At 48.7% G+C, this 21,353-nt stretch overlaps 1 protein-coding gene across 2 annotated transcripts; it reads left to right on the top strand.

The window, feature by feature from the left end:
• Window positions 1-1,808: 1,808 nt before the first annotated feature.
• On the top strand, window positions 1,809-20,476 carry GOLM2 (golgi membrane protein 2). Of its 2 annotated transcripts, XM_032122935.1 has the most exons (10): window positions 1,809-2,247; window positions 7,998-8,052; window positions 9,030-9,132; window positions 10,172-10,262; window positions 11,122-11,266; window positions 11,492-11,572; window positions 11,914-12,012; window positions 12,627-12,800; window positions 15,629-15,796; window positions 19,249-20,476. In XM_032122935.1, the coding sequence occupies exons 1-10, from the start codon at window positions 1,921-1,923 to the stop codon at window positions 19,320-19,322; spliced, it is 1,317 nt and encodes a 438-aa protein (XP_031978826.1). In that variant the 5' UTR covers window positions 1,809-1,920; the 3' UTR covers window positions 19,323-20,476. The 2 variants fall into 2 exon arrangements, with proteins under 2 accessions (XP_031978826.1, XP_031978827.1); XM_032122936.1 differs by lacking the exon at window positions 15,629-15,796 and having other exon boundaries at window positions 1,810-2,247.
• Window positions 20,477-21,353: the final 877 nt, after the last annotated feature.

Genomic DNA, 21,353 nt, shown 5'->3' with positions numbered 1-21,353 from the left:
AGGCGCTTGGCCACAGCAGTGCAGCAGAACTGTTACTAAATCACATCACAGGGAGTAAAACCAAGCCCAAAGTCTCTGTGTGGGTGAACACCCGCACGCCCGACTTTGCTGTGATCTCTCTCCCCTCACACCCAACCCTGACTGCTGGGATCTCTCTCCCCTTACACCAAACCCTGACTGCTGGGATCTCTCTCCCTTCACACCAAAACCTGACTGCTGGGATCTCTCTCCCTTCACACCAAACCCTGACTGCTGGGATCTCTCTCCCCTCACACCCAACCCTGACTGCTGGGATCTCTCTCCCTTCACACCAAAACCTGACTGCTGGGATCTCTCTCCCTTCACACCAAAACCTGACTGCTGGGATCTCTCTCCCTTCACACCAAACCCTGACTGCTGGGATCTCTCTCCCCTCACACCCAACCCTGACTGCTGGGATCTCTCTCCCCTCACACCCAACCCTGACCGCTGGGATCTCTCTCCCCTCACACCCAACCCTGACTGCTGGGATCTCTCTCCCTTCACACCAAACCCTGACTGCTGGGATCTCTCTCCCCTCACACCCAACCCTGACTGCTGGGATCTCTCTCCCCTTACACCAAACCCTGACTGCTGGGATCTCTCTCCCTTCACACCAAACCCCGACTGCTGGGATCTCTCTCCCCTCACACCCAACCCTGACTGCTGGGATCTCTCTCCCCTCACACTCAACCCTGACTGCTGGGATCTCTCTCCTGTCACACCCAACCCTGACTGCTGGGATCTCTCTCCCCTTACACCAAACCCCGACTGCTGGGATCTCTCTCCCCTCATACCGAGGGAGCGGCTGCAGCCACGGCTGGAGCTGGTTCCACGTTTCAGCCCAGCTCTGTGTCCCATTTCCTCCTGTGAGAACCAGTGGCACAGTGACATTAACGGGGTGTGAAGGAATCTGCCCAGGAATAAACGTGTTATCTGAGTGTTTCTTATAAAATGAATGATTCACCCCCTCACTTCACTCCGAGGACACGCTTTGCTCCCTCAGGAAACACCTCTCAGGTGTGGGGCTGAGAAGCCCATGACGTTCCCACCACAGTGTGCTCTGCTCTGGAGCCAGGCTGGGAGAGCTGGGGGTGTTCACCTTGAGAAGGCTCCAGAGAGACCTCAGAGCCCCTTCCAGTGCCTGAAGAGGCTCCAAGAGAGCTGGAGAAAGACTTGGGACAAGGGCCTGGAGTGACAGGACAAGGGGGAATGGCTTCCCACTTCTAGAGAGCAGGGTGAGATGGGACATTGGGAAGGAATTCTCCCACCAGGGTGGGGAGGCCCTGGCACAGGTTTCCCAGAGCATCTGTGGCTGCCCCTGGATCCCTGGAAGTGTCCAAGGCCAGGTGGCACGGGGCTGTGAATGTGAAAAGTTTCCTTGCGCATGGCAGGCGGTTACACTGGGAAGTTTTAATGTCCTTTAGCGTCACTGTCACGCTCCCGTCCCGCCCGTGCCGTGCGCCCACCCGCCCGCTCACCACAAGTCGCCTCAGGGCAGGCGGGACGCGGCTCTCGCGAGAGCTCCGTGCACTGCTCTCGCGAAAGGCGCAAGGGGCGGGCAGCGGGCGGGGCGCCGCGGTGGCGGCTCGGCCGGTCCCTCACGGCCCGGCGGCGGCTGCTCGGCTGGGACCGTCATAGCCCTGCTGGGCACCGCCTGCTCCCCTCGGGGTCTTTCCTCCCGCCGTTCTCTCCCAGCTCTCCTAGCCCGCTGTTCGCAGGGCCTCTTCCCTTCCCGCAGCCCCCCACCTTCCCCCCCCCCCCCCCGATCCCTCAGTCCCCCCCGGCTCATTTCCTCTTCCCCCCTCAGGATACCCCTTCCCCTTACATCCCCCCGCACCCTCAGGGCTCCCCTGAGCGCCTTCCCCGCTGCCCCTGAAGCCCCCGCCCTCGGCCTCCCCCATGGTGGGATTCGGGGCGAACCGCCGGGGCGGCCGCCTGCCCTCGCTGGTGCTCGTGGCGCTGCTGGCGGTGATCGCCGTGCTCGCCTTCCATTGCTGGAACGCGGCGTCCCGCCAGGCCCTGCTGCGGGAGGAGCTGGCCGAGCTGCAGAGCCAGGCCCAGCGCACCGAGGTGGCGCGGGGCCGCCTGGAACGGCGGAACTCGGACCTCCTGGGCAAGGTGGACTCGCACAGGAAGCAACTGGAGCAGAAGGAGGCGGACTACAGCCACCTGAGCAGCCAACTGCAGGCCAGGGACGGCCAGGTGAAGAGGTGCGAGGATGGCAAGGTAAGGGGAGGGGGCGGCGGGGGGTCCCGGTACCCTGCGGGGAGGCTCAGTCCGGGTCACTGTTAGTCCTCGCCTGCCCAAGGTGTCCCCGCAGCCTCTGCAGCCCCGGAGTGAATCAAGGCCCCGAGGCGCAGGTTTGGTGCTGCTGGGACAGCTGCAGCGAACTCTGATTTCTGAAAACGTCCCCAGAAAGAGCTGAAGATGTCCAGTGTGTGTGTGTGTGAGTGAACAATGAAATCCCGAGAGATCGCTCGTTTCCAGGCGGCTGTTTCAAATTTACTTACTGTTTTTTAGCTTTCTGTCTCTGCTGAGAATATCTGATCTTTTGTGATCATTCAAGAAACCAGACACAATCGTAAAACTACAGTTTCGAGGGAAATGAAACCAGTGTGGTGTTCAGTAGCACCCTGAGCTTGCCTCTTGGAATGCCTGGTACAGCACACTGATTTTTATGCTGCCAGCGTGTACTTGGGGAAAAAAAAAAAAAAACAAAGAACCCTGCTGCTGACTAACGTGTCATTTTCCTTGGCTTGGAGAAGCCAAGCTAATAGAAAATTCAGCTAGCCCTTTCAGTGGGGGTGGCCTGGGGATTTCTTTTGTTGTGGAAGATGAGTGAACGCCTCAGCTTTCACTGTTGTGCTTTCATAACCGTCCTGAACTGGGAAGTTCACGGGGCTCAGCACACAAGTCCTGCTCAGGGGGCGTGTGGGGTATATTTGCATGCAGGTCATCACTCTGCTCGTTGAACACTGTTCTCACAGTGGGATTTATGGAAATGTCACACTCTCCAGGGTAATTGCTGGCTAGGTTTGTTTTTCTGGTCCTTTCTTATCACACATTGGATGAGCAGCCTCAGAAAATGCATTTAGTTGTCACAGAAAAGGCTGAATATGTACATGTCCCATTCCAGAATTAGACTCCCTCAAACTGATTAAGTTTGTATGAAAGTTTCCTACTGAACCATTACAATTAAGCCCTTTGTGTGTTCAGCAAACATATTTTTAATTTTTATTTTTCCTTAGATTGCAGTAAAAAGTCCAGTTGGATATGACGTGGACTTCATGATCTTAAAGGTGTTTCCCAGCCTCAATGATTCAGTGATTCTAAAGCAGTTGGGGTTTAGCCAAGACACTTCCCCTTCTGTCTGCAAAAGGGCAGTCAGCTTGTCTGGTGTGTTAGTGTAACTGCCTGTGGGTGTAAAACTCTACTGGCAGGATTCAGGTAAGCTATCAGGCACAATTCATGAAGGGTTTCTTCCTGGAAGGGGTGGTCAGGCATTGGAACTGCCCAGGGAGCTGGTGGAGTCCCCACTCCTGGAGGTGTCCACGGAAGGCCTGGACACGGCACTCAGTGCTCTGGGCTGGGGACAGGGTGGGGATGGGGCACAAGTAGGACTCAGTGTTCAGGGGAGGCTTTTCCAGCCCCAGGGATTCTGTGATCCATTACTGGGCTGCATGGCAAGGTGTGCTTTTAATGCAATAAATTTGTATTTTTTTGGAAATCTGTGATGTGTTCTTGTAGGACACTGGGGGAGAAGATGTAGGTCTAAGCTGGGAGGTGCAGCACTGGTTACTGGAGCCAGGGCCCACTCGGATGCATGGGGTACAAACAGGTGCTGCTGGCTGCCCCTGCCTGCCCACCACTGTCGTGTTCCCAGAGATCTGCCTGGGGTTTGGATGCTCTGAGTGTGACACTGCACAGGGCAGAGCAGAAGGGCAGCGAGAGAAACGTGCCTAGTAAACATCCCAAATTAAATTTAGTGTTAATTGCCTGCAGTGTGTGCTGTGTGTCTTCCTTCTTTGTTCCAGAAGCTGCCAGTTAAGGCCGTGAGAGCTTGTAGCTTTTTAACATCCTCTTTCAAAATGTTCAGAGTGCCCGAAGAGTCCAGAATAGCAGGATTTTATCAAAAACCAGTAGCTGGCCATTTTTCCTCCCATGTGAGCCACTGTCTTTTCTCAGTGGCAACAGTGTTTATTTTTTTTCTAAAACCTTTTAAGTGACTTTACTTAAGTGACTATTACCTCTCTGAGAGTAGAGAATAAAGCTTTGTTTTAGAGAATGAAAGTCTGTCATAAGGAAACAGTAGTAAATATAAAGTGTCTGACCAAAAAAGGCTTGAGTGATAATTTTTTTCCTCTCAAAATAGAATTTGGCAAGTCTGTCTGACCAAACTGCTCGTAACCTGTGATCTTAGTCCATTTGTGAAATGCAGGAGCTGAAATAAAACCCCAACATTGGTATCAAGTGATCACAACAAATTCAGGCTCGTTTTAAGGAAAACTCATTTGAAGATTCTGCTCTGGTGCTTCTCAGTGTCAGTTCTGCTTTGTGCTCCTTTGTCCTCAGCTGAGGTCCTTTGCCTTGTGGTTGCATAAATCAAGTGCCTTTCCCAGTGCTGAGGCAGCTCCAGTCTCTGCAGCAGTTTCCTCTTGGCTCAGGGATCTCTGGAGTCAAGGCCACACCCTTGGCTCTCCCCTCTGTCCCCTGCTCCTGGAACGAGCCTGTCACACTGCACCACGGTGGTGTTTGCTCTTGAGAGCAAATATGGGAGTGTGACCCAGTGTCTTGTGTTTAAAAAGAAACAGCAAAGCATGAATTCTTGGGAATTCTTCTCTCTTGTGGTGAGCTCCTGAGGGTCTGTTGGACCTTGGAACAAACAAGGAGGTCTCTTTTGGAGCTCCCTGTGAGAGGCAAACAGGGGTAATGCCTACCCTGGAATTTGGGCAGGTGCTGCATGCACAGGTAGCATCAGCTTCCTCAGTATTTCACGGGGTTTTTGCAGCATGCCATTAGGTTTTGGGGTTTTTCCATTGCTTTGCATATCCATTTGCAATAAGCGCAATAAAATGTGTGACTGGCAGGAATCTGTGGTGGAGAGCTTCCAGGTGGCAGGCGCCCAGTGTGCAGGGAGCACCTCTCATTCCATACCTGCTGCTGGCCATGCTGGGTGTGGAACACAGCCCTGCCCAGAAATGCTTGGGATGAAGCTGTTAAGTCAAACATCCCCAGGAGCAGCTAGGTCTGTTCTTTGTTGCCAAAACTTGGTAACTCCCCAGTTTGCAAAGCTGTAGCTTGACAGCAGCAATGTGGAGTTGTTACATGGCAAGACTCACAACTCAGATAGCACTGGAGGGTTGCCACATGTCCATGCACAGGATTTCTGGTGGTTTTTCCTGTGCAGGGCTCATTGGGCTACAGAGGGTTTATTTTCTCCATCCCAAGTGCTTGGAAAGGCCCTGAGGAGCCCCTGAGAGCTCAGCAATGCAAACAGGTCTAGACCAGAGGAGGACGTGGCCTAGGAAGAACTGGACCTGCGCCATGGCTCGTGAAGTGTGGGTTTTGCATGTGTAGGTGGAACAGATCCCATGAATCATAAAAAAGCTTCTTCCCTTTCTATCCTTCAGATGAGGGACATTTGCTGTCAGCTGAGCTGGTTTGGATATAAATTCTGTCACTTCTCTGAAACTCGAAATCATCAAAAGGAAAGCTTGCGTGATAAAAGTGCTGCGTGTTCCTATGCAGCTCCTGCTCACAGACAGCAGCCCTCCTCCAGCCAGGCACATGGTTATGGGATGAGCAGGAGCCAGTGGGAAGGGTTTGTGTGTGAGGAATTCTCATAGAGGAGGGTCTGAAAACAGACCCTGATACTTCCCAGGATCTCCTTTGTTTGTAGGTTTATTGGGTTCTGGGAAACAACTGCATTAGAATGGAAGACAGGAAAATGTGGTTATTGCCTGTGGTTTTGCAAAATAGGGGGAGATACTTGTTCATTAACACAACAAATTAATGTGTGTACCTGCTCTCCTGTCCCAGGTCGTTGGAGGAGGAGCTGGCATGGTGGGTGCCAAGTGGATGGGAGAGGCTTGGTGGTGATTTGTGTTTTCTGCTTCCTTGTGTGTCCCCACTGCAGGGCCAGTTGTGCTTTTGAAGTGAAGCTCTGCAAGTCCTACCCGGGCTGTCACTGATGGGATGTTGCTTTGTGCATCCTGTAAGGGGGCCTTGAATGCCTCGGTGGGCAGAGCATGAGGCAAACGTGGCTTTGACATGCCAGGAGGCTCCTTGAGTGTCCCTGTGGGGAGTAATTTTGTCCCTGTTTCTGAGCACTGTGGTCAGAGGGCTCAGGTTACCTAAAGATCACATTCTTGGTGGAATTAATAAATGCTGACAGATTAACTGTGGAGCTGGACTTTTCAGTTATGTTCCAGGATTTGGAGGAAATATGCTCAAGGCCGTTTTGTTTATTTTACTGGGTTTTTTTTGCTCTGTCCCTAATTTTTCAGTTCTGCTTGCTTTCTTTTTTTTGGGAAAAGCCTTGTGAAGCAGTGCTGTGTCCTGCCATAGTGGGGGCCATAGTGGTGCCTCTCCAGGCCCTAGAACCCTCTTGACTTCTGTTTTGGGCATGGGTCAGGATTTGCCTGTACTCCTGCATGCCCTGCTCCAGGGATCAACCAGGATCCTGCAGTGCTCTGCTGCCAGGGATAGCCAGGATCCTGCTGGCTGGCACAAAAACTCTGCTGCCCAAGGAACCTCTGTTGTGTGCCAGGAGCTGTCGGATGTGTGCCCTGTGTACACTGTGTGCTGCAGAAAAGCACCATCCCTGCAGTTCCTGCATGGCTGGAGTCTGTAGTCAGGAATGCCTGATCGTATCCATATGGGACAAATGGATCAGCCCAGTCAGAGTGCCTCTTGTAACAACAAAAACACAATGGGAAATATATTTAAAGAATGAATAATTTGATAGAAGGGAAGGCACGGGTAGGAGGAGGAAGTCCTAGAGGCAGGGCAGATGTGTTTTGGGTTTTTTTGACAGGAAATGGAGGTGACTGATGTAGACACTTCAGGGACTTGGGGGGGAACTGAAACAGCCGCTGTGTCCAGGCATGTCCCCGTGTATGTCCCAGCACGTCCTGGCCAAGTGGCTGTGCTGGCACTGCAGTGTGCTGTTCCCAGAGGTGATGCTGACCTTGTCATCTACACGTGACAGCCCTGCTCAGCACCTTCCTGCAGGTGCCCTTTGTACTACCATGAAACTGCAAGAAAAAACAGCACCTGAGGTGCCTGGGGGCAGGGTGAAGATTTTTACCCCGTTTCTTAGAATATTCCACACGTGAATCTTCTCTTTGTTCCTGCTGGTTTTTGTCTTTATGTAATTACAGAACAAAGCATCTTTACTTCAGGACTTTGTGTACATGCACGTCTTACTTATTGTAACTATTTCTTTCCTTACTAAAAATGCCAAAAGCTGTTGTAGTTTACTGATGTGAGATTCCCTCTCAAAATAAAATGTGTGTTAGGATGTTAGATAGCAACACATAAAAGATTTATTTAAATGTAACTATTCTATTATATCATATACCTTAGGTAACAGTTGGTTTTGCTGTGGATGCTGTGTTTATTTTTATCCACCTGTGCTTAACATTGGCTGTTTACAGTCCCTCTTGCAGTATCCTGATGCAGCATGTTTATTTTAGTCCAGGCAATCTACTTTTTTGATCTAACTATGTTCTGGAATTAAAATTGAAGCCACTGCTAGCAAAGCCTGAACACAGTGTTTAGTTTGGTGATGTCATTTACAGATCACTAAATACACATTTCTTAGATTTACAGGAACTTTGTGCACATCACTCCGATAATCCTGTCCATAAGTTGGCTTTACAAAGCAAACAGACACACCTGAGTCTTCACAGCCCAAACCATCCCTCCCCAGCCTGCTGGTCACCTGTATTTATCCAACTTTTTCTTCCTTCCAGATGAAGCTGCAAAACAACATCTCCTATCAGATGGCAGACATACATCGGCTAAAGGGTAAGGGATTCATGGCCAAACTTATTTGGCAGGCTGAAGTTGTGCATTTTAACTGCCCAGGTGCTGCAGAATGCAGTTTAAATGAAGGATCTGGTGATGCTGGAACATCTCACAATGTGAAATCTCATTGTATTTGTTACCTGGTGTGGGTAAGTGCAGAGTTGGCTCTCACTTACTTTGCTGCAGAAAGAACATGTATTCTGGCACTGCTGAGTTACAAGACAGTAGAATCATTTTCATGGGCAAATACACAGTTTAGTAGAGTCCGATCAGAAACACTGTGATGGTTATGCTGGGTTAGAAAAGGTCCAGGAAACATCTCTGAAGTTCTGTACAGACATGATCATAATGCCTGTGGTGTTGCTGTATTCAGGGTACTTCAGAGTGAGCCGGAACGTGCTCGGATGTGAACATGCCTGCATACAACACACACGGTTTCTGCCTGTATCCATGTAGCTGCAGCTTAAAGTAGTAGGGAGCTTCATTATTTGTAGGCTGAAGAACAGGGAGAACTAGAGCGGCTGTGAAGACGGAAAATCCATGTTGGCTTTATGGATAGCAGGAAGGTGCCTCCTTTTGTACACTTACTGCAGACAAACAGTGTTTGAGCATCCTGCCTGGAGTAACCTGGCAGCGCTTCCATGTTACTCAGAGTGACAGAATCTTTCAGGAAATTATGGAGATTTCCAACAGATATGTGAAAAAGCATTGTGCAAGGCTTCTGAATGCAAAGGTACAGAAACATTTAGGGGGATTGGCATAGCATCAGAAGAATTTGTCTCTAATTCATGCTGCCATCTGGCATACATGAGTAAAGTGGCATCTTCTTCAAATTGGTTTAAGAATCTTTAAAGTATGCCTGGACATGAAACTTGAGCAATTTGATACTTCTTTAGCAATATTGGAAATTGTATCTCCCATGGGGCATTTTTTGTTTTCTTTCTGTATTCATGTTGATTTTTGCTTTTTTGGCCTAGAACAACTGGCAGAGTTACGGCAGGAATTCATCCGCCAGGAGGATCAGCTGCATGAGTACAAGAAGAACAACACGTACCTGACAAGGAGGCTGGAATATGACAGGTATGTCCTCAGGAGTGTTGGTAACTGCAGGTTGGTGCGTGTGATGGGGACCTGTATTTACTAAACAGTGCTAATTAATCTCATGTCTGCTAATCCTCAAACATGAGTGTGCTCACTTGGCAATGCACCTGAGCTGACTGTTTGACTTTCAAGTTCTTTGTGGTGTTGTAGTCCTTCTCCCAACATGAGATAGGAGCTAAGGAAAATCTTGACTTAGTGGAATTGTTCTGCATTTTTAAGTCAGTGTATTTTTTATAACATGGAGGTTTAGTTCACTGACACGTGAAAGTTTAAAGGACACAATCCTGTGTCACCAGCGTTGTTAATTGCTGCCTTTCTAGTAGTGTAATTTCATTTGTTTCTACTGAAGCTGAAAGCACCTTGTGTAGATTGAAATTTTAAGTTGACTTCAGCCTTTTAAGTTGATGACAGAGAAACGGGGAGAACAAATACTCCTGGAGCTTTGAGGAGTGAGGAGGACTTAACACTTGATAAAGTGTTTGAAACTTTTACACACACAAAGTGTTTCTGTGCTGTGTTGAGCATTTGTGGGACATGGGACGTTTGGTGATTGGGCTGATGTCATGGCATGTTGAGGAAGTTGGGACACCTGGCTGTGTATTCAGATCATGTTATTTGAGTTGGGAGCAGTAACTGATAGCGGCAGTTGTGCACCTTCTCCGTTGACAGCCAGGGGAGACACGTTGCCTTCCCAGTGGAATTAATATTTGCAGACAGATTAACTCTGGACATTGACCTTTTGGTTGCATTCCAGCTTCTGGAGGAAGTATATTCAAGGCTGTTCTCTTTATTTTACTGTTTTTTCTGCTCTGTGCCTATTTTTTCCGGTTCTGCTTTCCTTCTGTATTCAGTCCATTCCCACTCCACATACATGCCAGGACCAGGCTTTTTGGGCAGACTACTCTAGTTGTATCTCAGGTTTGGCTTTTTGTGCCACTTCATATTTTTTCCCTTACTTTATTTGTGGGAGAGCAGATCCAACAAATGAAGTGTAACTAATGGTGTGTTTCTCCTCAAGCCTGCAGTGTGGGCAGCAGATCAAGGAAATGAGACTGCAGCATGAAGAGAGCATCAAGAAATTAATGGACCAAATTGCACGGGAACAAAAGGTAATGCCAAGAAAGTGTGTGTTGAATGAGAAGAGCCCAAAGCTTGCTGTTTGCTTCAGAGATGTGGAGGGCTGGGACATTTCTTCCCTAACTTTGTGTTCAGTATCCCCCTGATACACCTAAGTGGGTGTTAAGGTAAGAAATCTGCCTATTGTCTCACCCGGTGGACCGAGCTCCAAGCTGAGGCCAAATTCTTTGTTCTGCTCCAGCCTTCCTCCATGATGTCATTGCTGAGGATTTCAGTTCTTGTCTGTAACATGGATATTGCTGTTCAGCTCTCCAGGGTGGGATCTGTGTTGTCAGAGCCTTACACAGGTTATTGCAGAGGGAGCCTGAGCTCTGCCGAGGCCTCGAGGTGCTAATGTGATGCAAATTGTGATGGTATTGGAATGGTATCAAGAGTGTGATTGCATGAAACAGGCTTCCAGTAGAATTTGGGCCTCTTTGCTGCAAACAGATGCTTAAAATTTTGTTTCTTTACTTTATCTATAAACATCTCAAATAATAGGGCAGACTGAGAGCAAGTTTGTCACATCTTCTCTTACAGTCTAGAATTGTTTCAAGGCTCTGACCTGAGGCTTAAGGTTGATGTTACCTTAACCTGTTTGTGTTGTACTTAACACCTGTGTATGGCAGTAGAAATGTCCTGCAGCTGTGCTGTATTGAACATTTTCTGTCCGGTTGTGTTTCCAGAGCCCCAGGGTCCAGCTTCGTGCATAGAGGGCTCTGCTCTTTGCTTTGGTGATCATTGAATTCATAAATGCAATTTTGCTTACCCAAAGTAATCTTGAATTTGAGGGCGTTTGTTTTGTAATTTCCAGGGAAGTGTTTAATGTTGTCTTGTTATTTGTTCTAACAGGCCACACAAAAACTTCAGTCCAGTAAAGACACTGCAGTCAGTCCCAGCAATGGTGACCAGGCAATACCTGAGACTGCTGCAGAGGTGGAAGATAAAGACACAGTGAAGAATGAGGACCCTTCAGAACATGTTGCAAATGGAAAAGGTATTTCCTTTTTTGGGCTTTTCTGATAGAGAATGGGCCAGCTGTGTTGCATCCTTTGCCAGCCTCCAGACTGTGCATTTCTCTGAAGTAGAAGAAGGAATTGTTTGGCTCGGATAACTTGATTAGCTGCAGTGATTGTTCTAAGTTTGAGCCTTCCACAAGAGGGAAATTTACTGTTCAGGCTGAAGGGTTAGTAAGGCAGAATATCCTTTTCTTGTCTTGCAGAGAAAATCAAACCCGGAGGAGACGCAGGCATGCCTGAAATAGAAGATAATGACCCTGCTAAAGCTGAAGATACTCCCACTGGTTAGGAGAAATACTCTTCATTCTTTCACATTTGGGTCTTGGTGATGTAGATGTTGTGTGTGAACACCATGTGGTTTATAGTGAGTGCAGACTTTTAAAATCTCTCCGTGGTAATAAAATTCAAGTGGGGTGTAAAATCAGACCATTTCTACTGTGCCTTAGAGGTTTGAATTCCCAAAATGGAATGGTTTGGATAATGCCCCTCCTGAAATCTTGTCTTTTATATTTTCATTAAGGAAACTATAAAAAACCAGAAATTTACAGGACTGTTAGAGCAAGACCAGGTAAATAGTGTGTTTGTTTCATGTTAATGCTTTTGTCCCTGTGACTTTTTTTTTTAGCTTTAAAGAAGCCGCTTATTTCAGCTCCTAAAAGTGAAGGTCATCAGTCTGTTATGAATCTTCCAACTGAGCAGCCCCATGCTCCAAACCTGGCACCAGGTAAAATTCCTGTTAGCAGGTGACGAGGCAATATTTTGGTTACAAGAAGAAAACCAAGGATAAATTTCTGCAGGATCCAAGGTTGTGTTCTTACCTGGCTGAGGCACTTGGGCTGCTGTTGTATGATCTCTTCTTGTACCCTCCACACCAATAATTTCTGAGCCTTTTGACCAATCGCAGCTAAATTTGAGTTAGAAATTTCAAGGATAAGTGCTTCAGGATTCCTCCAGTGGACAGAGTAACTGAAATGAGTGTTGCTCCTTAGAGTACTAATTAGGGCTGCACCACCCCCTCAGGAGTTGGTTGTTGATCTCTTGGTAGCCACAGTCAGATGTTCCTGTTGCCTGCTCAGTGTCCTCCTGTCCCTGGAAACAGCTTACTTGAGGGTCACGTGGGAAAGGTTTAGGATGTGAGAACTTAAAAGTCCTGCAGTGAAAGGGTTTGGAAGAATTGCAGTTAGAAAAGAGACAAACCCAAAGAAAATAAACTCAATGCTTGCAGATCAAGTCACTTTAATGCCAGAGAAATATCAGGTTATACCTGCACTGCAGGTGGCTTGTTCCAATCCTGTCCTGCTAAAATTCTGAGTATAACTTCACATTTTAATGTTGTAGGTTTGCCCAGTGACAGTGATGGAAATGCCGACATTGCCAAGCAGATCCCTCCAAATCCTCTCCAGCACTTGAATTTTGAAGAAAATGTGGAAACCCAGAAAGACCACAAAATTGAGCCAGACCAGATAAAAATCCCAAAGAGCCGAGTTAGTGACTTGCAGAAGATTAAGCAAAGTAAGTTGGCCAATGTCACACACTTCAATATATTAAAAAAATCCATTCATTTTTTATCTGTGTAAGTGCCTGTCTGGAAAATAGAGACCATTGCAGCTGGTGGCTTTGGAGAGGGAGCCTGAGAATGACTATAATGTGTTCCTGGGTAAAAGATATGCTTTAATGTGTTATTTTCCACATGTATATTCAGTTATTTTAAAAAATTACTTCCTTGTCAGAATTTAAGACGCTTTTGGAAATTACTGCACAGTTAAATTGGTTAAGCCAGAACTTTGATACATGCAGGATACTGAGTTACTTTATTGCTTGACTTCAATACACTTTTTGGACAATATTGTAAGAATTCAGCCAAAACTGAGAAAACTTTGGTTGTTTTAATATCACTCGTGGAACTGTGTGATGGAGCAGGGACAAGCATATTACAAATTGTCACGGAAACTGGGCAGGCCTGGCTTCCACTCTGTGTACCCTGAGGTGTGCAAGGCTCATTATTTTATCAAAGGAGCTTCTGGAAGAAACTTCTGGAGTGAGAAGGCTTCTCATTTCAGTTGTTAGTTTTTTTAATGGTTCAGTTGTTGGGTTTGTTAATGCATTGTCTCTCTTCCCTGGTCACGGATTAAATGATGGGGGCATAGTTGTGTAGGCAGAAGCTGGGAAAGAAATGTCTGCATTGTAGGCTGTGAGGGGGTACCTGAGAGTCAGGAATTGGCCCCAATTATTCTGTTCTCTTTGCTTCTTCATATTTGGAATAACTCCTATTGTATGTTTTAATGGTGCAATGAGGGAGAGACTTTATCACGAAAGGAATAGCTAATCCAGGTTTGTGTAAGGTTTCTGTCCTGATGGTCAGGACAGATGTTCAGAAAGGTCCGTTGGTGACAAACTCACCCCTGGTATGGAGGAGCCCAGCTCTGGCCCAGCTCTGCAGCTCCCACCATGGGCAAGTGCCTGGCTGGGTGTTGGCAACTGAGGGCTTTGAAGCAGAGGGTGCAGAGTGGAACTGTTCAGCCTGGAGGAGAGACGAGTCTGGGGAGACCTTAGAGTCCCTAAAGGAACTCCAAGAGAGCTGGAGAGGGACTTGGGACAAGGGCCTGGAGTGACAGGACAAGGGGGAATGGCTTCCCACTGCCAGAGGGCAGGGATAGATGGGATATGGGGAAGGAATTGTTCCCTGTGAGGGTGGGGAGGCCCTGGCACACGGTGCCCAGAGCAGCTGTGGCTGCCCCTGGATCCCTGGAAGTGTCCAAGGCCAGGTTGGACGGGGCTTGGAGCAGGCTGGGACAGTGGAAGGTGTCCCTGCCCTGGCTGGGGCTGGGACAGGATGGGCTCGCCAGACTGTCTGTGGTCCCTGAGCTCAGTCTGTAGCCTGTGTGGGCCTGCTGCATTTCCTTAGATCTCTTCATCATACTTTACCCTTTCCTTCTGTCAACTTCAATTCATTCAGTGCTTGTTTGTCACAGTATCTCTGGCTATCCACAGGCTGTTTTTGCTGGAAGTTGGGTACATGCCGTTGTCTTCCATGGCTCACTTTGGGTTTAACATGTGCAAATCCCACTGTCCTATCTGGGTTTTGTATATAATGCAGTGTCAAAAATACCAACAGTAGTAGCCAGGATCACTCAATAAGACATGAACAGGCAATGAATAATGTATGGGACTTTGGAGTTCTAAACTGATCGTGGGGTTTTTTCATGCTTGTTTTAAGAAAATACCTGAAACTGGTGTTCTGTACATTTGAGCTGCACTAGGTGTGATTCTGGTGCTTTCCCCCCCATACAGAGAAGCACCATGGTACTGCTTCTGTCCTGGTTTTTATACATGCATTGTTTTAGGAAATAATTTCACTTTTACATCTGTCCATTTTTAATCCTGATGTTGAAATCATTCTCCAGGTTTACTTCTCCATTAGTTGCTTGCACTGGGAATCACCACCTGCCCCAGCAGCCTTGGTGCCCAGTGTGTAAGGATTGTATCACACTTTAATCCCAGTTTTTTCATTTATACACAACCTTCCAGGCCAGTGACCTCTGCAGACTCAGAGCTGCTTCCCTCAAGGACTGGGCTGGAAGAGGTCTCCCTGTATCCCATTAAACACCAGCTCTGAGCTGACATCACACCAGTAATCTCTCACTGTGTGCCTGGGTGATGGTCTGCTCATTCCATATATCCAGCTAATTCCTGTTTTTCTTGTGCATTGTTTCAGGATATGAAACCATTCTTAATTTTTTGTTGGGAGATGAAAATACTGGATTTGGGACATTTTGAAAACTGTTAAAACTTAATAGGAAAGCAGAGTGTAAAGCCAGCTGGATGAGTTTCCAAGCTGAGAGGCAAGGGCAGGCCTGTGCTGGGCTCCCTCCTGTGCCAGCAGGGCACCCTCTGCAGGCAGTGCCAGGCACCAGGACAGCGTTGGATTACTCCAGGGTGTGCCAGGGTGTGCAAAATGCCAGGCCTCAGGAAAAGTGGATACTAACCCTTCCACTGAGTGAGTGCTCTTGTGCTTTTAGAGAAATCTTGTGTTGGTGCCTGTGGGCAATCCAAGGTGGAGCTGTTTGGGTGCTCACTCCAGCCCTTGCCGGTGGAGAGAGGAGTGTGGGACAGTCAGGCGTCACGAGGTCAAGTGCTGGGTGACAGAGCACATCATTCCTGCATGGAGGTGCTCCACGAGCCTCCTTCAACCCCCGCCCAAGCCCTCTCCCTTCTCCCCCCTTTCTCTCCAGCTGGAACTACCACAGACCCCGACTGCCTCCACCTGCGATCTGCTCTAATGTAGGATCTTCCTGTTTCTTTCCTCTCTGCTGCTGACTCACTCCTTTCCTACTCCACAGGCCGGTTCTTTGATGAGAATGAATCCCCTGTGGACCCGCAGCAGGGTTCTAAACTGGCAGATTATAATGGGGATGATGGGAACGTGGGTGAGTATGAGGCAGACAAACAGGCCGAGCTGGCTTACAATGAGGAAGAGGATGGTGATGGTGGAGAAGAAGACGTCCAAGGTGAGCTTGGGCCTTACCTCCATCCCATTGTGATAAATCCATGCTGAGTTACTTGTTGAATTTGTGTAAAGCCTTGCTGGTTTAGCTGATGACAAATTGCTCAGACAGAACAAACAAGCTTGAAATTTGGTCTCACTCTCTGTGGGACAGCAACAATGCAACAGCCTTGAGTGAGAGGGTTTTGGCACCTCACTGCAGTTGTGTATGGTTCCTGCTAGGAAAAGCAAGACTCTAAATTCTAAACATGGTTTTACCCAAACCCCCAGCTCTGGCCCCTTGCTGGGAGGGCTTTGGGCCTTGACATTCCTAAATTGTCAAATAGAGGAATGTAGTGGTTTGACTCCTGCTCTTGTCACACCTGCCTGGAGCTGGTGTGCAGTGAGGCCTCAGGTGGTGATTCCAGGTGTAACTTTTGTGCATTATACACAGATTCAACAGGCTTGTGGTGTTCCTGCTAACCCACCTCAGAGCTCCTGATCCAGTGCTGCCTAACACCTGTGTGTGCATGGCCATTCCCTGTCCTGCATGTAGCTCCCTCGCTTGCCTCTGCCTGCCTTGTCTGCCTTCTCCATCCAGCTGTTGGGGATATTTGTGACAGGCCTGCATGTCAGTAGGGCGAGAATGTTGTGTAAACATAGAGAATATTTCCAGTTAAATGAAAGCGTAAAATAAAGAGGGGAAAAAAAAAATAGGAAATGGGACAAAAATCCTACAGGTTCCCTGATTTTGACCCTCATACTGAGTTATATAAATTAATAAGCTTTTAGCTGGAAGTTTTTCAGGCACCGTATTTAACTGGCATCTAAGCGAAATGAATCGGCAAAGCCAGTAAAAAGCAGCTGATTGTGTGAACACGCAGCTAAGTGCAGTGTCAGCAGGCTGGGCTGGGCTGGGAGTTTGAAACTCATGCACAAGTGAAAGAATAGGATGGACCAGAACCTGTAGCAATTAATTAACTTACTAACGAACTGCAGTGCCTGCTGTTCCAGCTGCAGCCTGTTCTGTGCCCCTCGTGCTCAGAACTCAGAGGGGGTTTGTGTGTCACACCTGGCCTTCTGGCGGGTGGTCCCTGGGCTGGCAGCTGCTCATCCAGGCTGGCAGCTGCACAAAGGCACAGGGGGATGCAGAGCAGCCTGGTCCAGTAGCAAGTGTCCCTGCCCATGGCAGGGAGTGGAATGAGATAGGCTTTAAGGTCCCTTCCCACCCAAACCATCCTGGGATTCTGTGATTGACAGCGTTTCTGTCCGTGCTGGGGCCATGGGAGCCATGCTCCTAATGGTGCTGGGCTGTTGTGGACAGAGAGTGCAGGGTGTCCTGTGTGTCCCTGAGCCCTGCAAGCCCTGGCAGTCCTGTGGGTGGGGGTTTCATAGTTCAGTTCCATTCTCCTCAGTCAGCAGTGGGTCCTGCCCAGCTCCTCGCTGCAGTAGTTCCGTACCAGAATTCCGTAATTCAGGATGCAGCTCTGGAGGTTGTAACTGGGGTTGAGTCTATGCTGACTGGTGCCATCTGCCTGGGTTAGCCTGGGTGCTCTGGACTACCTTTTCTGTGAAGAAATGTTCCCAGTATCCAATGTGACCCTCCCCTGACACAGCTTGAGGCCGTTTCCTCTTGTCCTGTCCCTTGTCCCTGGGAGCAGAGCCAGACCCCCACCTGGCTGCCCCTGTCAGGTGGCTCTAGGTGGCTGCCACACGGTGCAGGGATGAAGCACCCTGACTCTGTCCCCATGCCACACAGCTCTTGTTGCCCCTTGGAGCTCTGTGCTGCTTCGTCAGCATGAGTACCTGGCTGTGGGGGCCTTCACAGGGGAGCTGATGGCTCAGGCAGCAGCTGTGCCATGAAGTTACAGTGACATGGGCAGCATTCCCCAATGCCACTTGGGAAAGGGTGGGCGTGATACAGATATAAGTGGTGGAAAAAATGTTAAACCACAGAGATTGGGCTTGTGTAACTTGCACTGTGAGTGGTGGTTGAAAAAACAGAGCTCTGATTGACAGTGACCCCATAAAACCATTTCCCATCCAGGTGGGGTCCCTGCAAGGTCCCTGCTCTGGTGGCTCGGAATTTGGACTTGGGGAAGATCCTTTTCCTGATGAACCCCTCTGTGTCTGTATAGACAAACTGGATTAAGAGCTGGTGGTAAAGGTTAAAGGGTGACTTCTGGAAGCTTCTTCCTGAGGGATGGTCTGAGCAGAGTGTGTTACTACCTCAGACCACATTTCCCAAGCTTTGTTCTGGTTTTCCTTAATAGCTTATTGTGTTGGCTTGAGCTGTGATTTAAGTGTGGCCAGTGGTGCTTCCAGGGTCAGTATTCCAGAAAAAGTGGCTGTTTCAGGCTTCATATTCATTTGTCTGCAGGGCAGGAGAGGGCAGAACTGGGGGGTTGGAGGGAGGGTGGTTGTAATTGTTTAGGGAGGGGAAAAAAAACAAGAGAGAATTTCTGCCTAAAAGCTGTCAGGAAAACATCACCCAGGTCTGCATCAGGCTGAACAGAGCCTGTGGCATGTGCCACAAAGCCACTGGAGTCCACATGGTTTCTGTTGCCTCTAGGAATGTGCAGGCTTAGGTTGAAATTATTCAGGGAAAATACCCAATATGGGGGATGTTTCTTGGGGCAGGGCAGCACCCAGCCTGGTTCCTTTGCTCAGGCACCTGCAGAAGGGCAAGGGGATGTTTGAAGGTGGCAGCTTATAAAATGTCTGTTAATAAACTCCAGGATGTCCTGGTGCTGTGGTGGTGTTTTCTTATGGAACAAACCTGTGTCATGCAAGCGAACTCCAGCCTTTTGCTGCTGGAGCAGCCCTCAGGTCCCTGCCTGGCTCCTGGGGTGCTGGGGTGAAGGTGTGGAGAGCTGCAGGCAGCTCGGCAGCCGGCGGAAGATGAATTAACTCAACTTGGATTTCCTTTGCTGTGAACAAGAGTCTTTCCTAATATAAAGGATTAGCACTGAGGTGCAGGAGAAGCTTATTCGTTGGAACAAATGGAAGTTTTAGGGTTTTTTCACTTTTTGAGGGAAGGAGGCCCTTGGTCTGGAAGGGGTCCCAGTGCTAGTCCCTGAGGTTCCCAGCCTCTGTGAAGCCTCACAGTGTCAACTCTGGGAATGGGACTGTCTGCAGGAGTTGGGTTTTAGTGGGGGAGTTTGAAAGCTTGATAGGCAGTCTCAAAGCCCAGCAGCTGGTGTGACTGTGTTGCAGTGTCTGAAGTCAGGCAGTCTGTGATGTGGGGCTGCCCTGCAGCCAGAGATCCCCACCTGGAGCACTGACCGCTGGGCTGGAAGCACAGCCACACATCCTGTGCCTGCTGACTCTGTCCCATCACCAGCCCCGGCCAGCTTGGTGCTGTGCCCTTTAGCAGCATGTCCTGGGAAACTGTACTTTGATATTTTTTCAGTGATACCACATCAGATCAGATCTGAGAATTTTGATTGTAATCTTAATTACAATCTGTTATTGCAGATGATGAGGAGCGAGACCTGCAGAACGACCTGGGGGACTACAGCAAGTCCCGCCTCAGTGACGGGGTCCTGTAGGCCCCGGTCACAGACAGCTCAACCCAGCAACTTGAGGTGCTGCAAAACTGAACCTGTTTTACTCCAGTGTTTCCTGCTTCCAAGGAAGCTGAGGATCAAGTGCCGAGTGTGCTCAGCAGCAGGTGAAGAGGACCCGCTCTGTACATATGTACATATTTGTACTATTGTAGGTTGTATTAAACCCACATCTTTGCTGTTATATGGAGCTGGTTACTCAGCCTGGTCCTTATCTGAAATAATCTCCACCCTTAAACCCAGTCTCTAAACACAGGCTGAACTGTTTCTGCCATTTAGAACACTTGAAACCTGGAGAACTTGTACAGTTTGTACCTGATGTAACAAAGCTGCTGTGGAAGCCATGTACAGCCAAGGACTCCTTTTCTACAGTCCCACCTGTGTGGCAGAACTGCTGCTCCCAAGTGCTGGGGTTTGTACAGCAGGTGAGAATGGAACGTCAGAGGGACTGGGAACTGAATGGTTCAATAACTGCTCCTTCCTCCTGCAACCCAGCACCACATCCCATTGAACTCCTGTACAGTGACCACATCTTGTAGCTAGAGCTGGAAATCTATAGTAGGACTTGAGTAATTTGATACATCCCAAAAAAGTTGTGCAACTAATAGCTTGATTTAAAAGGTGATACAAATAATTCGCAGCTTGTAGGAAATCTTCGTGTTAAAGAGAGTAAGTGTGTCAGTAAGAGGCACATCTCCAGCAGCTGTGTCCCTCGATGGAAGGACCAGCCCATACCCAGCTAAACATGCTGTAGGTGCTGGTGTGCTGTCCCAGAGCGTCCATCCCAGGTCCAGCCACTCTAGTTAATTTCCAGTTTGATCCCTTGACCTGAACACCCACCACATTCCATGGTTTGGTTTTCTCCATCAGATCTGTAAGTCAGACCCTTTTCTGTATTCTGTGTTCAAGCACTTCCAGAATTGATGGAGATGATTCCGCTTTTCTGCAGTGGTGGGAACGAAGGAGATTGTCCTCCCTGCTCCCCCAAGGGCTCCTGTGGACACAGGCTGTAAGCCCTGATGAGGGTGATTGAACTCATCCCTGTGCTCAGGTGCTGGGCTGAAGTAATGGGTCAGGTTTGCTCCTTGCCAGCTCAGTGAAGCTCTTAAATAAAGTTCAGTGCTTGTACAATTATGTTACGGGGTTTTAAGACAATTTATTACTACTTCAAGTGTCAATGGCAAAAAAAAAAATTCCTCCCAGTTTCTGCATTTAAAAAGTGGAACTCCAGCTCAGCGCTGTGTCCTGGTTCCAGCTGAACCCCATGTTCTCCAAAGCAGTGCAGCATCACACAGCACAGCTTGGGGAGACCCCTAAATTAAAGAGCTTCTCTGCCTTTTCTTTTTCTTTGTATTCTATGTATTCTCTTTTTTTCCTCTTTCTGTCAGAGTGATTACTCTGCTTCGCCCTAGTGAGGCCACAGCTGGAGTATTGTGTTCAATTCTGGGCTCCACAGCTTAGGAAAGACAGGGGGCTACTGGTGAGGGTCGAGGAGGCCACAAAGATGATGAGGGGTCTGGAGCATCTCTCTAATCAGGAGCTGCAGATTCATGGGCCCGCAGCTGTCCCTGCAGCCAGGCTGTGTGGCAGCACTTGGGCTCTGAGCACTGAGAATGACAAACCAGCTCGGGTTTGTTTTGAAAATGCTGTTCCAACATCCGTGTGCCGTTTGTGTGCAGCCGATTCCCGTTTCCATGGCAATGGCAGCACAGACAACGCTGACAGATCTCGAGCAGCTGCTTCCCTCAGCACCCAGCGACACTGGGAATCAAACTGGCTCTCACATTCTGGGGTCCACAGGAGAAATCCAACAAAGCCTCTTCCGACCATGGCCCAGCCCAGATTTTAACCAACATGCCCAGGTAGCTCCAGCAGCACACCCAGTCCTGCGTCTGAGGTTCTAGTTATAAATCCCATTGTATCCACGTGGCAATGCATTTAAAACAAGGAGCAGGGAGCTGAGATTCGGCTGCCAAGGCTGAGGGATGAGTTCAGGCAGTGTGAGAAATGCATGCA

The sequence above is a fragment of the Corvus moneduloides genome, chromosome 13 (genome assembly GCF_009650955.1).
Source record: "Corvus moneduloides isolate bCorMon1 chromosome 13, bCorMon1.pri, whole genome shotgun sequence".
NCBI lineage: Eukaryota > Metazoa > Chordata > Aves > Passeriformes > Corvidae > Corvus > Corvus moneduloides.
The sequence above is the reverse complement of the archived record's forward strand: the minus strand, read 5'-3'. Positions and strand labels throughout refer to the sequence as shown.

Excerpts from the sequence above, each read along its gene's own strand:
- GOLM2 (XM_032122935.1), top strand. The coding sequence starts at position 1,921 with ATGGTGGGATTCGGGGCGAACCGCCGGGGCGGCCGCCTGCCCTCGCTG. Across the intron at positions 11,267-11,491 it reads ACATGTTGCAAATGGAAAAG|AGAAAATCAAACCCGGAGGA; the intron begins GTATTTCCTTTT and ends CTTGTCTTGCAG. Across the intron at positions 12,801-15,628 it reads CTTGCAGAAGATTAAGCAAA|GCCGGTTCTTTGATGAGAAT; the intron begins GTAAGTTGGCCA and ends CCTACTCCACAG.